General features: G+C 42.9%; 2 protein-coding genes across 2 annotated transcripts in view; one reads left to right on the top strand and one right to left on the bottom strand.

Moving 5' to 3' along the window:
- Positions 1-3269: 3269 nt before the first annotated feature.
- LOC145399502 (uncharacterized) lies at positions 3270-8084 on the bottom strand. Its single transcript, XM_080272106.1, has 2 exons — positions 8003-8084; positions 3270-5595 (listed from the first exon to the last, which is right to left on the bottom strand). The coding sequence occupies exon 2, from the start codon at positions 5256-5258 to the stop codon at positions 3498-3500; it is 1761 nt and encodes a 586-aa protein (XP_080128232.1). The 5' UTR covers positions 5259-5595; positions 8003-8084; the 3' UTR covers positions 3270-3497.
- A 483-nt stretch (positions 8085-8567) lies between these two features.
- Positions 8568-17393, top strand: part of Ctf4 (Chromosome transmission fidelity 4) — a 35561-nt gene continuing 26735 nt past the window's right edge. Inside the window, exons 1-5 of the mRNA XM_080272107.1 lie at positions 8568-8698; positions 10843-10954; positions 12042-12193; positions 12890-12987; positions 16832-17079. Coding sequence (XP_080128233.1) covers positions 8619-8698; positions 10843-10954; positions 12042-12193; positions 12890-12987; positions 16832-17079 — 690 coding nt within the window. The 5' untranslated portion in view covers positions 8568-8618. The remainder of the gene's footprint in view (positions 8699-10842; positions 10955-12041; positions 12194-12889; positions 12988-16831; positions 17080-17393) is intronic.

Here is a 17393-nt window from a genome sequence, read left to right as displayed (position 1 = left end):
CATCACATACATTTAATACATAGTAATTACAGTATTTACTCCACTCCCCTCTACCTTAGTGCCATATAACTTGGTGCTAGTTCTTCAATATTCCTTCCTTCCTTCCATGGTGCCGTCCTCTGCCATCAGGGTATCCTTCCAGCATCTCGTACCATTCACTTATTTCCACACCATCTCTTCAGTCCTTGCTGCTTCATTCCTGCCTCTTCTTCCACCTCATTCACATATTTTCCCTGTCATACAAGACAATCCCTAAGTGATCCTTTCATCTCAAGGATGCCTCTTTTAAATACTCTTGCTGCTGCTACATGCTTTCCTCAGTTTAGAAAAACAACCTAGTATTGGAGTTGATGAATGCTATATCTAACCCCTACAGTTTAAGTTTATCCTGAGCTGAAAAAAACTGTCTGGAGCTTGCAAGTAATGATAAAAATTATATACTTCACCTGATGTCACTACACTATAACATTTTTTACTCTAACTTGTCCTAAAACTGCCATCTTTCCATTTTGAATGCTGAATTGTAACAAGAGATAACACTAGAATGATCCTAGTCATGAAGAAGTGCTATGGCAAAAATGTAGTGATGTAGTAATTCTTTTTCTGTCACCAAGGTACCGTAGCCTATGTGAAATAAGCTGCAAAAGGCCAAATTAGGGTGAAAGAGCCACGATTAAAAGGGCATAATGATAGAGCAAAATATTACCAAAGATATTTTTTATTGAATACCTACCATTGGAGGCCTTGCGAACATACACAGGATTTATACAATTTAAGGGCGGGAAAGTATGCAAGACCTTTCCTGTACAGCTTAGTCAGACAACTAAGAATTAGGGCAATATTCTAAGTGGCATAGGATGCTTCATAGTACCATTTCCTCCACAATTTAATTTGCATATTGTAAGTTAACATTCTCTCGTATGTTATAATAATGTTTAAATATAGAAAAGTTGTTGTTGCCCCAGCTCATAATATGTGAATCCAGTGAACTGCAGGCTTAAACTGTCCTTCTCCTTAAGTCCTTCCATGGGACAGGTAAATATTTTAGGGACATCTAGATAACCAGGTAACAAAGCAGCCTGGTTATCCAGGTGCCACCAAATGAAGTGTCCCTCTCTAGCACCCATATCAACATACAGTACTTTGCAGCAGTACTACACAAGACAATACAGTACTGATGCATAATGTGCAGAATTAATCGTTAAAGACGAGGCATTACAAAATCTCCTAAGCCACCCAGATCATGACCCTCACTGTGGCGAGGAGAAAAATAAATCCCAGGCATGATGGGAGTGCCAGTGAGGTATATACACACAACTATTTTGGCATTCTCACTTTGGCTGGATCGCTGCTATGCAATTTTGAGCACGATGACTAAATTAGCCTAAACCTAACTTCAAGACAAAAGCAGCCGTTGGCACACCCACATGCCGTTCAGAGCTTGGCTTTAATGGCTCCTATGGACCATATAGTAAGTGGCACAGCAGGCTTCATACCACCCCTTCCTTAGTGATTTATTTTGTCTATTACTCCTTAATGTTCCCTTATCATGCAATTTATATAGTTTTAATATTAACATTTGTATTATTAACACAGGAGAAAATGTTATGTGTTTGTGCAGAACAACTGCAACAAAAATTTGCCTATATGCTATTTATACCATTTTAATAGTCATAGTCTGCATTATTAACATACAAGAGGATACTTAGGTGTAATTTGCAGAATAAATCGTTACGGAAGAGGAGTTATGAAATCCGCTACACTTGGAACATGACCCTATAAAACAAAGACAACCACACATAAATGGAATCTACACCTCTGGAAGTCACCGAGATGCAGGAATTACACTGAGAATTCCACATAAATATCATCCAGTGGGTTTTATATACATGTAAGGGAAGAAATTCATGCCAGCACCCTGCCTAACCCTCGCCACCACATAGTAAACAGACTGCCAACCATTTATAAAAAAAAAAAAAAAAAAAAAAAAAAAAAATCACTTGGCAGAAACCACTGCCAAATACTGTACTGCACGGCATGATATTCTGGTTAAAAAAAAAAAAAAACACACACACAACCCATAACAGCAAAATATCTAGGCTCAGAAGACATACAGTACAATATGGTGTGAAAGCCTTCTGAGCGATATCATTAGATGCTATATGCACTTGAGTCTTGAGGGAACTTACTAATAATATCAAGATCACAAGTACATTCGTTGGCAACCAGCTTGAGGCAGCAACACTAGACCAGCTTGTGTTGCAGTTCTTCCATGCTCAACTCACACACAGAACACTTCATTAACATACATTCCTACCACATAGTAGTTTCATTTATTGTCACAAGTATAAATTTGTCATAAATTACCTGTTTTAATGTGACTAGTGAGATAGCAATAATACTTCTTCAAGCCTTAATTTCTTTCCACTTTCAAGGCAACCTTTAACACTGTCATCTAGTAAGTCCATACATAAAGTTTTGTCTCAGACAATACAAATATTTAAATAGGACCCTACAAAGTACTTAGGCATGATGGCAGAGTTCCTTAATATAAAGTACAGTGTATCTTCCTACATTCCTCTACTTCTCCAGCAATACTTTTACCTGCTGATACAAAATATTATACATAAAACTAGCAATTATATAACAATATTCAGTACTGTTCTCCAGCATCTTTTCTGAAACATTAACATGAATGTAATTTCACAAAACATACGGTACAGTAAACTTCTCTCAACGATCTTCTCATGAATATATAATACCTTACAAGAGGTAGATGCACGTCACCATTATTTCCTGGCTCATGGATAACAATGCAAACAACTTGTAATGAATGATTGGGAAGTTATACTATTTCATGTAAGAACTTTATGCCTAAAGCACTTTGTAACTGCAATAAATTACATTAAATTAACTATCATTTCTATGGTCTGTCATTAATGTTATTAACTTCATCTCGTATTACCATTATGCACCAGGAACTGCATACACTAATACTGAAATCTCATTCTTTGAGACAACACATTTCTGTAAATGATTTTCTAGCTTCATAAGTAGCACTACAGGAGTATAATTGGCATGTTGACCTTGAGTTAGTGACAAGGAAGGTGGTGGGACAGTGGCACGAGGTGTGTGTGTGTTTGTGTGTGTGCAGGATGACACAAGATGCAGCTGGAAATATTCATTCAGCTAACACCCTCACACACTCCAACTGTACTGGAAGCAGGGTACACCTCTCGTTACACCAACACATATAGTAGTAAGATCCACAGGTGTTGTTCTGCTGGTTGTTTGCAATTCATAGCAACCCCCCTCAGGAAAAAATAACAAAGGCATCATGGAAAAAAAATCATATGAGAAACTGGCTGTGAGGAAGATGGTTGAATGGAAAGGTAACATAGCACCATCAGAGCAGGGAAGATTGCCCGAGAGGCCACCACTCTGCCACTCGACCACTGACTGGTGAGTGCCAGTGTGCCTGGCCATGGATTGAAGGGCTAGTGGTCCAAGCGACGCACTCTGACACGCTGCTTATAGTGATATTCTTTGAGGTAGTTGTTGAGGCGCTTGGGGAGGCGAAGGTTGTTGATGCCATCATATGTGGTGGCCGAACAGATTACTGCACGACACAGGTGCTGTAAGGGAAAGGGGAAGGTGCGAGCCAGGGGGTTGGTCAGCATGGGCTCAAAAAACATGCAGCATGAAGGATCCTTGTAATGTTCAATTAGCCCACACACAGTGTCCGATGCAAAAACACCTGGATCATGAGAGTCGAAGCTGAACTTGTGGTTCCACTGTTCAATGCGCGCGTGCAGTGAACGACCATAGCGGCGGAAAGACACAGAGAACAGATACTCCTCTTGTGCAGAGTCACGCAGCAAAAAAGTACCCTCGGGCCGGTTGTCCAGCAAACGCTCAGCCTCGTACCGGTCCATCTTTCCCCAGTAAAACACACAATTGGTGATGCTGAGCAGATCTGGCACTAAACAGTGAATGTAATCCACTTGGGTGTGCACTGTCCGTTGCAACAGTGAACCATCCCCAGTTAGGCGGCCCATCTGCTGTAGAAGTGTCTCTTCACTTAGGGCAGATGCCATGCCCCCACCCCTCACCCCAGTAACTGGCCCTCCCAGCCCAAGTCGTAGGGAACGTTCCAGAAGAAGCTGCAGGTCTAGCACAGAATTATAAGGCAGTGGGAGGGAGGCTACTGCCCCAGCTTGCTGCAGTTGCACTTGGTGTTGGTGTTGCAGCTGCAAGTGGGTCAGTGCTGGGGTCAGCTGTGCAGGTGTCAACCCACCTGGTGCACTCAAAAAGCCAGGTGGAGGTTCCACACCCTCTGCCATCTCTCGTGCCCGCTCCTGTCGCGCCCTCTCCTCCCAGTCCTCAATGGGGTAATTTTCAGGGTTGAACCGTGCCAAATCAATGACTGGTGCCCTGAGAGCCACGGCCCCACCAGGACTTGGGGCACCAGTGGCCACTGCCCCAGCCCCTCCCATATCCTGAGCAGGGGAGTGACCATGGTGAATGTGGTGGTGGTGGTGGAGGGTGTGAGGATGAGGATCAGGGTCTGGCCGGGGCAAAGTGGGACACATGCACCCTCCACACCCAACACTGGCTCCTGCCTCTGCTTCAGTCTCTGACTTGGAGGGCCTTAGTCGGCAGTTAAGTCGAAGGGTCCAGGGAGTTTTCTTTTTCTTCGGCTGGGTTGGCAGGTCCCGTGTGGGGGTCTTTGCTTTGTGACGATGACGGCGGGGAAAAGCAAGGGTGCGAAGGCGACCACCTCTGGATGGTGAAGGTCGAGCCTCCACTCCACCTACACACTCCACCTCCAGCTGAACCCGCACTCTACAGTTAGCACACCAGTGGCCACACCCGCCCCCACCACCACATCTGCTGGTGGAGGGAGCAGGGGTGGCAACAGGATGGTGATGGTGGTGGTGGTGGGGGAGGCTGCGAGGTGGTGTCACCACCACTGCATGAGTCCCAGGGTCAGGTACTGATGCCGTACCATAGATGGCTGCCGTGGATGCAAGACCACCTCCACAGCTGCATGAGCCGCCACCACAACAGCCTCCACTCAAGCTGCCCACTTCAAGCTCCTGCCTGTCTTGCTGCTGTTGCTGTCGCTGCTGCTGTACTCGCTGACGCACCTGCTGTGGACTGCTGGGTGGGTCGAGGGAGGGGTCCATGACCTGTGATGGAGAGTGGTGGTGGTGGTAGTGATGGTCGTACTGCTGATAGCTGGCCCCCTGGCCCATGACTGGCTGGGGGCAGGGGTCAGGGTACACCCCACCTCATGTCTGTTTCTGCCACACCCACACCTTAATGCTGCATCACCACCTTGCTGCAGTACACTCACAAGCACGTACACCCACAGAGTAACCCCACTCCTGCCCCTTCTCCACCACCTGATGCCACTAAACTGTCACCTCACCACCACCACAGTTTTCCATCCACCACAATGAAAACAAAGTCTTGTTCAATCACATCTCCATCTTCCTTTGGTTGTACTGTAATATTCCCAGTGTGCTCCTATCTCTTCCTGACTTTGTTCTGTTGTACTGCTGTTTCTTACTGTAACCACTGATCACATACCTGTGAAAAAGAGATTCTCAGTGGCAGTCTTCCACAATAACAAAGTAATACAACATAGCACATGAAACATAATATGATGCATACTGTAATACAGTACATATTCAGCAAAGTAAAGTACAGTATTACATAATGAGAAACATGAACAAACCAATAATAATAACAATAACAACAACAATAATGAAAGCTTTTCACTGAAGAAATTTAATGAATTATGGTGCTGAGGATGCATAATGAAAAATACTGGGAGCGATTTTGACGACATGGACAGCCTATACTGGAAGTGTCCATAAGTCTTGAAAGTAAGACAGCGGATGCTGGAAGAGGAAGACTGTTGCTACCTGGAAAGAAAAAGGAGTGCAGTGTGTACCAGGCAATCCTTAAATCATATAGACTTCAACCAAATGGACTGCAGGAAACAAGCCACTTCTGCCAAGTGCTCAAAGAAATCTTTCGTTGACAAGGGATGTCTGCATTTTGAGAGTGAGGTGCATGAACTATGTAAGTGTTGTGGCGTGAAGGGCTGCATCTAACATACCCAGTATTCAAAGCTTCCATACAGTATATCACATGTGAAAATGTCTTCCCCAAACTACCAGCAGTTTGATAACAATGTTATTATTGAATTACTGCATTTCAACTTATGATGTATGGCTGTATACAGTATTAAATAAAACTCCTAGAGAGTACACAGACTCAATTCACAGATCATGTTCTTAGTGACTTTGGAGATCTCTTAACTATTCCTTAGTGATGTGTTCTCCACAGGAAGTTTCAATACCCTCTTGTGTGTTGCTGATGCTAACATGTCAACTTGGGAACTTTCTTCCTCATTCTGCATTTCCCTCTGCTTATGACCCCCTTCCTTTGAAACACAACTGGTCTGGGTATGTAAGTAAGGCATGGATTTTGAATTTCTCTCAACTGGTAATTTTTTCTAGGAAAGAATACTGGTAACATTTCTGTGGGCTTCTGCTCTTTGGTTCTTCTTACCTTGACAAACTCACATGGTACCGTAACCATACTCATGACAATCTTCACTCACAGTCTAGGATGTGTACAGGCAAAATGCTGCTTTCAGTGAAACAGCTGTTTGTGGGACTGTTCATGAGAGCACAAAAACTCATGTCTCATTTCAAACCAACACAATGAATCACAAGCAACTTCATGGTTGCCTACATGAAATGGTGTTAATTCATCAGCACCTTAATGAAAGAACGATGTGACAGAGCTATACCAGTATATAAAAAGGAACAACTGTACTCGTTTAACTAAATGCTTACCTGCTCCCAGGCTGAGAGGAAGGAGGGGAGGGGAAGGTGCTTAGGCTACCACTTAAGGAGCAAGTAGGCAGGTATGGGGAGATGCAGACCTAACCCAGTATGTCATGAGCACTGCAGCCAATGATAAAAAACATGGGAAAAAATGTGGGAAAAGTGTATATTTTAAAAATGGGTCAACCTACAGTGTACCACAGCAGTTATTTCACATGTAAGGAGGTGAGCCATGAAAAGCCAATGTTATTACAATGTTGAGAAAAACACAGCCTGTGATAAACAAATGCAAAAACATGGCACATAAAAACTGGGTAGCTAAACCTACAGAACAATAGACATGGATACCAAATACAGTATGATAATGTAGGCAAGGAGAATGCAATATAGGCTAAGCTATCATGTCCAAACAAAAAAACATGCACTGCCTATGATAAAAAGAGAAAACATGGTGGCCTAAGGCCTACCAAAATGGGTAGAAACATAGAATAATTGATAAAGATACCAAATATGATACTGAGGGCTACAAAAAAGTAATATGGGATAAAATAACATAAAAAAAAGGCCAATGATAAACCTGGGAAAACAAAGTACATTATACAAAAATAAAATGATAACCCTACAGAATAATGAATAGGCAACAGATACCAAATGGGCAAGGAAAAAGTGATACCAGTTGGGTTATTATGTTGAACACACAAGCAGCAAATAGCACTCTCATGGGAAAATAAGGTATATAATAAATGGGTAAACCTACAGAATAGATACAGTCCCAAATGAGGTAATGTGGACAAGGAAAAAGGTCGCATGGGCTAGGCTAAGGTCAAAATAAAATCACACACAGCTATTATTACTCCTACCCAGCCAGGTCCCACTCCGCTGGTGTAAAAGCACTTGTCACTCCAATCCCACTAAAAACTCACCCACTCCACCCCCACCCAGGCCAGGAGGACACGCGCTCGCCATGAACCTTGTACTAGTCAACCAAGGCCAACTCCGTGATTCACTCCCTCCCCGACCATATTGCCTTTAAAAACACCCCGATATGCTACATCCTGTATTTTCACTTCCTTCGCCTGTCCACTTCATCTGGGGTGAATTCAGGCTTTATCTCACGGTAACGTCGCCATTATTACCTTTCACTTCACAAAGCTCCCGTGAAAGTAATCCAGCACAGTAAGTTCAGAGGCTAAACAGAGCAGGAAGCAGGAATTAAGCTACCCTCACGATCACAGCTCACTGAATGGTCGAAAATGGCCTCAACCCGTCATTCATCCCTGTGACGTCACAACAACACTCCTTTGTAAACAACTCCCTGATAATCCAAAATTCACAGCCTAATCCTACTTACCCCTGGCAAATAGGTTTCTCTAACTCGAAACGCAAGAAATTTAAGTACTTATTCTGTTAATGGACTGAAAAAAGGGCATAAACATGAACTAGTTTCTTTGACGTCACGAGTGTCTGGTCGAGTAATAAATGAAAAACTATCACATTTAATTTTTTTAACTTATTCATAAATAAATATCAAGAAGCAGTTAAACGAAGAGTATTAGAAAATAGTATTCACCTCAATATCTGCTCTCTGCATGATTAAATCTTAAATTAATATGCGAAAATCATATCCTGAAACTCTGGACTTGAAAAGATTGTTATTAAAGATTTGGCGCGGGAAGTCAGGTGTATGTTTCCTTGTTGTTGTCTGGGGAAATATTTATTTTGTGTCTGCTCCTCACATGTGTGACGGATAAAATGGAGAGCCAAAGGATGAGACCTACTCGGTACGCCCATTTTGAAGGTCACACGGACATATGCTACACGGAAGACGGCAGGTGAGAGAAGTGATTGTTGTGGCCCCTGTCCGGCCAAACAATTATGTGTTTTGGTATCAGTAGCATATGAATATTATATATGGTAATACAATATGCATTAGTAGCAACAGTGCTTGCTTGTTTAGCGATATTTATTTTCATAAATTCACCAGATTTATAGGTTACCGGTAGTAGTTTTTTTTTTCAAGGTCGAAAATCATTATATAGTACTTCACTGCCAGTGGATAGTTCCCTCAGTGTCATGAATTTTGAGTATCAACACTTATCACTGCAAGTCGATAATAGTTAGTACATATATATATATTTTTTCTGAAAGTTCAGTCCAATGCTGGTCTTGATGCAGCCAGATCTTGTGAGTCATGAGTGTGTGCATATGTTTGTTTCCACTGCAGTTTGCCTTTCAAGGCCACCGGAAAATCAGCAGTGTGATGTCAAGGGTGACCATTTTGAATACTGTAGGTCATGGACAATGCCTTTATTTTGTTTTGTTTTAGGCCAGTGATTTCAAACATTGAATCGGAAAATGTGAGTACGTTTAAGTACTTGGGTAGTGTGATGAGTAAGGATGGAGGTTTGGAGGGTGAAGTGCTTGAAAGGGTACAGCAGGGAAGAAAGGTTGCTGGTTCCTTGAAAGCAGTGATAAGAAACAGGGAAGTGAGCATGGAAATGAAAAAGTTACTACATGACAGTATTGTGATACCAACTCTAAAGTACGGAAGTGAAGCTTGGATGTTGTTGGAAGGACACAAGTCAAGAGTGAGAGCAGTGGAAATGAGTTAAAGAGAAGCCTGTGAAGTCACTTGGAGAGACAGGCTGATGAATGAGGATATAAAGGAGCGTTGTGGTGTTGATGTGGATGTGATAGGAAGCGTTATGAGGAACACACTGAGGTGGTTTGGCCATGTGGAGAGGATGTAGGGTGAAAGACTGACGAAGAGAGTGTATGTGAGTGAGGTGGAGGGGGAAAGAGGGAGGGGGAGGCCGAGGATGAGATGGAGGGATGGGCTGGAGAGGTATATGAGAGAGGGGGGTGTGAGTTGGGAGCAGGGGAGTGAAATGGCGGGGGACAGGGCGACTTGGAGGCGATTTGTTTGTGGCCACCCCAAACGGGATTGAGGCGTCTGGCAATAGATAGATAGATAGATTTCAAACATAATTTCCCCAAATAGGAAAAGCAGGCCCCCTCTGATAAAGGTTAATTAAATACAGCAGGGCCTTACAAGTTGTAAGATTAGGTTTGGTTAGGTTAGTTAAATACAGCACGGCCTTACATGTTGTAAGATTAGATTTGGTTAGGTTAATTAAATATTATTTATTTGAATACTATAATTTTGTTTTAATTATTGTACGAAAAATTCATGGATAACCGAAATCGCGTGAAAAAAGTTTGCGTGAATTAAGGGTTTACCTGTACTGTAGGAAAATAAGTTACCTATCTCCTAGTTCTCACTGTTGACTTTGAAGTAGTCCTCTTGGGCATGTATACAGTGGTCCCAGCATTTTTTCCACGAGTCCATGCATTCCTGGAAGGCTTCAGGCGTGATGGCTTGAGCACCTCCTGCAAATTGTCTGGATCTCCTCAGTCAAGTCAAATCGACGCCCTTTCAATTGTAGTTTCAGCTTGGGAAACAGGAAAAAGTCGCAGGGGCAAGGTCAGGCGAATAGGGTGGGTGGGGAATAACTATTGTGTTAGTGGAAGCCAGGAACTGCCAGACAACAGTTGATGTGTGGGCAGGGTTGTTGTCATGATGCTGGATGCAGTCCTTCTTCTTTCACTGTTCTGGACATTTGCACCGGATGTTCTCCCTCAGACGCTGCAAAACTTCACAGTAAAACTTTTCGCTGACAGATTGACCGGGTGGGACGAATTCCTTGTGAACAATCCCTTGGATATCGAAGAAAACGATCAACATCGACTTGACATTGCTGCGAACTTGACGCACTTTTTTAGGCCTCGGTGCATTGAGAGATTTCCATTGCAATGACTGCTGCTTTGTCTCCGGGTTGTAACCATAAAGCCATGATTCATCACCAGTTATGTCCTTGGAGATGAAGGTGGCATCATCTCTGACCTGATTCATGAGGTTGGATGAGGTAAATGCAGCCAGCTCAGGTCCTTGTCATGCCGGTGCCCTCCATTGCAGGTACATGGTGACGTGTGGAAGTGATGGAGAGGTGCGTGTCTTTGATGGTTTGGACGATGATGACTTCAAGACGCATGTGGTGGCAGAATGTGCATCTGCTGTTGCTTGCAGGGTCAGTCAGCTGTTATTTATATATTTTTTGTTTATTTATTATTCTTTTTTTGTGGGGGGGGGAATTATAAGAGCATTATTGAGGAATGTCTTGGCAGTTCGGCTTGATGATGATAAGATTAACATATCTCTCAGTCTCCTCATGTTCTTAATTATCAGAGCAGTGATTTGTCCTGAAGCTGCTTTCTGATGATAGGATTACTGTAATATATCACTCAGTCTCCTCATATTCATAATTATCGGAGCACCATTTAGGTTCTAGAGCTGCTACTTAATAAGGTTAACATATCCCCCAGTCCCCTCATATTCACTGTTGTATGTCACAGCATGCTATGTTGTAAAGCTGTTACTCATTGATAAGACAACATACCTCTGCTTCTCTCACTTTCCAGCTGCATCGTCTCCTGAAGCATCCTTGCAAGGTCCTCTAACCATAAGGTCCCTTGTCAGCACCTCTTCTGACATTCTCCTTGGTCTGCCAGCAGGGTCTCTCCCATAATGATTAATGCTGTTAACTGAATTACTCTCACATTCACTCCACATTTCCAGACTGTCTTGGCCAGCCTGAGCACATCTCACAAGCACACTCAAACCCAAACATCCTCTAAATTCTGCACACAGTGTTCTGTCTCTGTGTAGCTTGCTGGTATAACATACTCATCTCAACTTTCTCATTTCAGTGAGCTCCAGCTTTTATCATACAACTTATCCAACTGCTGTACAGAATTTTCACAGGATATAATTGCATTGGGTATTATTGTACCAGCTTTTGATGTCATTATACCATACACATCCCCCCCTGGGGGTAGGGCTTTTTTCAACAATACTACCCCAGTATCCCTGCTTGTCGTACAATGCGACTAAAAGGGTTGGTGGAGGGTGGGGCCCACTTTCCAGACATGCCTTTGGCTCTGTTACGTCGGATAGTAGAGGGATTACTGTATAGGAATTTAGTCCAGTAGCTCCGAGTACGATAAAAGCGAATTCCGGTCTATTGAAGGCTGTTATATCAAGGTTTTACACACACACACACACATCAGTACAAATAATAGTTTGTAGCATGTTAATCACTTGCGGAATGCCCGCAGGAAGGTCGGATCCTGGTTGGCACAGAGAGCAACCTGGTCCAAGCCTACACCCAGGATGATGGAGCCCCGGACGGAATCATTACCCGCTTCACGGCTCCTCCCACACACATCGTTGTCAGCGCTGACGGCAAGCTCATCGCATGTGCCAGCAGGTGCGTTGATGTCAAAAGGAGGGGTGATAATTGTTTATTGTAGTGGTAGCAGCATTGCTAGTGTATGGTAAGAGTGGCAGCAAAATGATCAGTGTGTGGACGTAGTGATACCAAAGTGTTAGGTGAGTGGTTGTATTGCAGTTCGCAGTTGAGTGGCTGCACACATTTTGTTCTCTCTTGGCCTAAACCAGCCAGCTGTCTGTCTTGAATTCTGAGTTGTAACAAGAGACCAATGCTGGAGTATGATGCAAGTCATGGAGAAGGGCTGTGAAAGGATGTAGTCATAGTATTGTCTTATTTTGCTACTGAACTATATGAAAGAAGCTGTACTTTGTGAGGAAAGTCACATGATTAGGATTCTGTGTGTATTTCTGTGGAATTTGTGTTATGATTTTTCTCTGGTGGGCATTTGGGAATTGATATACTTAGAAAAATATGTCCAGCAGGTTACAAAGTTGCTTTGCCAAATCACATCTTTGCTATTCCTGCAATAGTTATCATAGAGCTTTATTAAGCTATGAGAGACTTAGATTCCAACAGGGTTAAATTCAGCTATCATTAACCTTCACCACAGCAACAGGCCATTTTTAAACTGAGAGAAATTCTAACAAAAGTAAAATGGAATGCACATCATCAGAATAAATTAAAAAATGTATCCATGTTGTGACTTACCTAACTGCTCTTTGACTCCCTCAGTGACATGACCATTCGTTTACATGACCCTGTGGCCTACAAGGATAAGGTACTCTCGGGTCACCAGGCACCAGTCCTGTCTCTCGCATTAGACCCTAAAGGTAAGTCTCCACACCCTCTTGTCCTTAGTGTCAACTTGAATGAACTTCCTGATGCAGAGATACCCCTTCTCTTTGAGGACATTTGATTTAACGTCATGCAGTTTTACTCTGTCCATTTGAGGGCATTTTATTTAATAATCTTTCTATACATTATTTCTTTTCATTTCCAGAGGGTTTAACATATTATAAGAAACTTTGACCTGTAGGGGTTAGATGTAGAGTTCATAACCCTTCACCATTAGAGGTCTTGTTGTTGCAGTAGAACATTGATTTAACACGAGATAAGTTCCTCGAGAGGTCGTCTAAAATTGATTTAGCACAAAATTGAAGTGTTCTTTTAATGGGAATAAAACGGTTTGGTCATCTTCATCATTATCATCATCATCCGGACCTCCTTTCCCAGCCAAGGGCAGGGTGAGGAGTAGCAATGTCCAGACAGCACAAACTTGCCCAATCCAATAGGCCACGCTTCCATTCACTCATCATTCAACCGATCGTGAATCATTCACTTAGATGCCCATTAACCCTTACACGTGGTTTGCTGCCATCATAAAAACTCTTGACAGCACGTAGCAGCTTACCATCTACACCATACATGCGCAAAACTTTCCACAATCCCTCTCTGTCTTCTTTGTCTTATGCTTTTTCCAGATCCATGAATGCCATAAACACCTTATGGTCCTTCTCATGCGCCTTCTCTACCATCTGTCTCACTGCAAATACTTTATCCACACATCCTCTGCCACTCCTAAAGCCACCCTGTTCATCACTCACTAGGACTTCTGATATCTCTCCTACTTTCTCTATAATAGTTCTTCCATATACCTTCCCTACCACACTCAGTAAACTTATGCCACGATAATTCTTGCACTCACTTTGCTCACCTTTATTTTTGTACAGGGGTACAATCACAGCCTTTTTCCACTCTGCAGGCAGTTTCACTCATCCATGCCCTCTTACGTATCTCCAACAAGCACTTCATTCCACTCTCTCCTCTACACTTGAGCATCTCTACATACTCATCAGCCTCAGCTGTTTTCCCATTTTTCAGCTGCTTCACAGCACTCTTCACCTGTGCGAGTGTCACGTCTCCTGGCACAGCATTCCTTCTCTGCACACCCCCAAATCCAGTCATGTTTACAGTCGCTGTGCTCTCCCTATTCCCATTCAACAGGCTTTCAAAACTTTTTTTCCATCTGGTCCTTACTTTATCTCCATGGGTTAGTAACCTACCACCTGCATTCTTCACACCATCACATTTCTTTCTGCTTTCACTTCTACATTTCCGCACCTTTCCAGAATAACTTCGTATTTTCTGAGTAGTTCGCATTCATTTTTCTTCATAGATCATCATTTACCTCCTCCTTTTTCCTCTCCACTAGTCTCTGTGTTCTTCTTGCTCTCGATATATTCAGTTCTTATCTCAACTGAACCCCTATCCTGTAACCACTTTAGCCACTTCTTCCTCTTTTCCTCCACCGCTTTCTTAACCTCCTCATCCCACCATGCCGTACCCTTCTTTTTTGTTGATACTCTTGCCACACCACACACCACTTTAGCATTCCTAAATAAGCAGTCCCTCTGTGCATTCCACAGGCTCTCCAGATCCAATTCATTCCAGGTCACTGATTCTAACTTGTCCTCTACTTTGGTCCTATAATCATATGCCATTTCTTTGATTGTCAGCTTTCAGTCTTTCTCCCTGACTGCTCCTCTCTCTCTAGAGCCACCTCACTCCTCTCAGCTTGATCTTGCATACCACACTCATGTGATCTGACAGACCTCCACATCATCCTCTCACAGCCCTCATATCAGCAACCATTCTCATCATTGACCTCTCTATGAGCACGTAATCAGGCTTCTTTCAACACGATCCTTGTTTCCTCTATACCATGTATATTTATGTGCAACTTTGTGTTTGAAATACGAATTACAAATGCACAACCTCCTCTCCTGACATATATCCTTTAGTCGATTCCCATTATCATTTTCTCCTGGTACTCCATAACAACCCATTATGCCATCCTCAGGACCAGTGCCTGCTCTTCCATTCATATCCCCCATCACGATCACTTTATAGCTCCTGGACATTTCTCCCACTACTTCATCCAACTCATCCCAAAACCTGTCTTTCTCTCTGTCACTCCTGTCTTCACACGATGCATATGCTACAATCACTACCACTTTCACCTTCTCAAACTTGAACTTGACATACATACACCTCAAGCTGACACATTTGTTGTCTCTCATTCCACTCTGCCATACCTCATTCATCAGCAGTGCAATTCCTTCCTTACATCTTCCTCTCCCATTCATTTCTCCACTTTGCACCCTTTCATCTTCGTTTCACACAGTGCCATCACGGCATATCTCGCACCCTTGAACACATTCACCACTTCCACCCTCTTGCTCTCCTCATTGACACCTCTCACATTCCACTTGGCCACATGCATCTGCCCATTTGGTTGCAGCCCTGGGCAGGTATTGGGCCCTCCGAGGCTCTCTGAAATGACTGCCGTGATTAAGTGATTTTGGATAGGGGAATCTGGGGGACACTTAACCCTGCTAGAAACCACGGTTATATGGTTACCACCCAGTGTAGTAAATGGTTTCCTTGGTACAGGAAACCATTTGGCTTGTCACTCAGTGTAGAGCTCATATGGCATCACTCTACAATGAGTGAGTGGATGATGAGCGTCCCCACCTACCACAGTTTGGCACCTGAGAAAAACTCAGAATTGTACAAATGTTTTTATTAACTAATAATTACGAAAAGTATACGTCAGAATGATAAATTAGTGCCAGTCATTCTGTGCATTGAAGTCAGGTGGTGAATGACATTGTTCCTGCATGGTTGGTATGAGTATAGTACACTGCCTGCTGCCTCACGTCACGTGCACCCACTCTTGCTCTAAACTGGTGCCCAATGCTTGAAGTGCTGTTGCCATGTTGTAGAGCATCCAGCACCTTGATTTTCTGCTTCAGTGTAATCGATTGCCTTTATTTCTTTGTATTTCGATTTGCTAATGAAATAGTGGGTGGCGATGGTTGATGCACTTGATAGTGACAGTGGTGATGGGGGCAAGTGGGAGTAAGTCACACAGCACTGTACGTATGATCGCTGGCGAACCAACACTTTAACTGAGAATGTTTTTAGAGTGACAGCACATGGACCAGGGTGTGGGAGGAATGCCCAGAGAAGTGTCTCCAAACTTGTTTAAATTGACACGCCAGATTTAACTCATGCAAAATCGGAAGGATTTGCTTTAAATTGAATGTGTGTACGTAATGGCACGTTTTGTTTTAACTCGATACTTTAAAATCGATCGACTTTAAATCGATGTTCTACTGAATTACCCCATTCTTATCAAAATGTGAACCTGGTGAACTTCCTATTGAATTCACTGTCCTGTAGTTCACCTATTTTTAGAACACATTGAAGCAGAAAGAAATTGTGTCATTCTCATATGCTGTACCTAACATGCACAGTACAATTATAAGAAAACTAATGTGCCCACTCAAAACAGTAGTGAGAAATAAATGATTGAAGAAGCTTTATACAGTACATGCATTTCTTGTTTGTAAGCCCTTCAGGCCCAGACAACATTGTTATAACAGTGTATTTTCCTGTTTTTAATAATATAATTTGGATAGAGCTTTGCCCAAGAGAGGTTAGATGTTGCCTTCATCGTCTCCTTTGGTATGACAGATCTTTCTGGAGTTGTGTGAAGTCACCTGAAGTAGCGAGACTGAATCAGTAAAATACATCATCTGATTCAAAGGGTTAAGCTACTGTACAAGAGCTTTACAGTTTTAAAACTTTAGATAAGACCTTTTCTGATAGGGGAATACCTGGCCTCTTCCTCGTGTGATGGCAGTGTGCGGATATGGGTGATAAGCAGCAGTGCATTGGTGGCATCGTGGCAGCTGGTACCAAAGACTAACAGTTTTGCTGCCTCTCCCACTCTCTGCCGCATGGCGTGGACTCCTGATGGCAGACACGTTGCTGTTCCTGTGGAGTCTAAAATACACTTTTACAGTCGTGAGGAGTGGCAGCTGGCACATGAACTGTCAGCTGAAGATGTAACTGCGGTGGGTGGATTGAATTGCTAAACAAGACTGGTTAGCTGTACTGTAATCAGGCATTTCATATTGCAAGTCTTCATATCATAGAACCAAGGATATAGATTATAGGCAAGTACAGCATACTGTACTGTATTGCCTTGTATGTTGGAAATGATTAGCCTAGCCCTGAGCCCCTGCACTCCTCTCTTGGGCAATAAGGGATTTGATGATGAATAAATGATTACATACAGTGTCTGATATACTTATTTTATTTTGAAATGTATTGCACTTTTCACTGTCATGGTAATTGTCAAGTTATTTGTAGGTTCTTATAATGAACA

The sequence above is a fragment of the Coenobita brevimanus genome, chromosome 49 (assembly GCF_032717465.1).
Source record: "Coenobita brevimanus isolate Jiangsu-jjx chromosome 49, ASM3271746v2, whole genome shotgun sequence".
NCBI classification, from domain to species: domain Eukaryota; kingdom Metazoa; phylum Arthropoda; class Malacostraca; order Decapoda; family Coenobitidae; genus Coenobita; species Coenobita brevimanus.
The sequence above is the reverse complement of the archived record's forward strand: the minus strand, read 5'-3'. Positions and strand labels throughout refer to the sequence as shown.

Coding starts and splice junctions, on each gene's coding strand:
- LOC145399502 (XM_080272106.1), bottom strand. CDS start 5,258: ATGGGCCAGGGGGCCAGCTATCAGCAGTACGACCATCACTACCACCAC.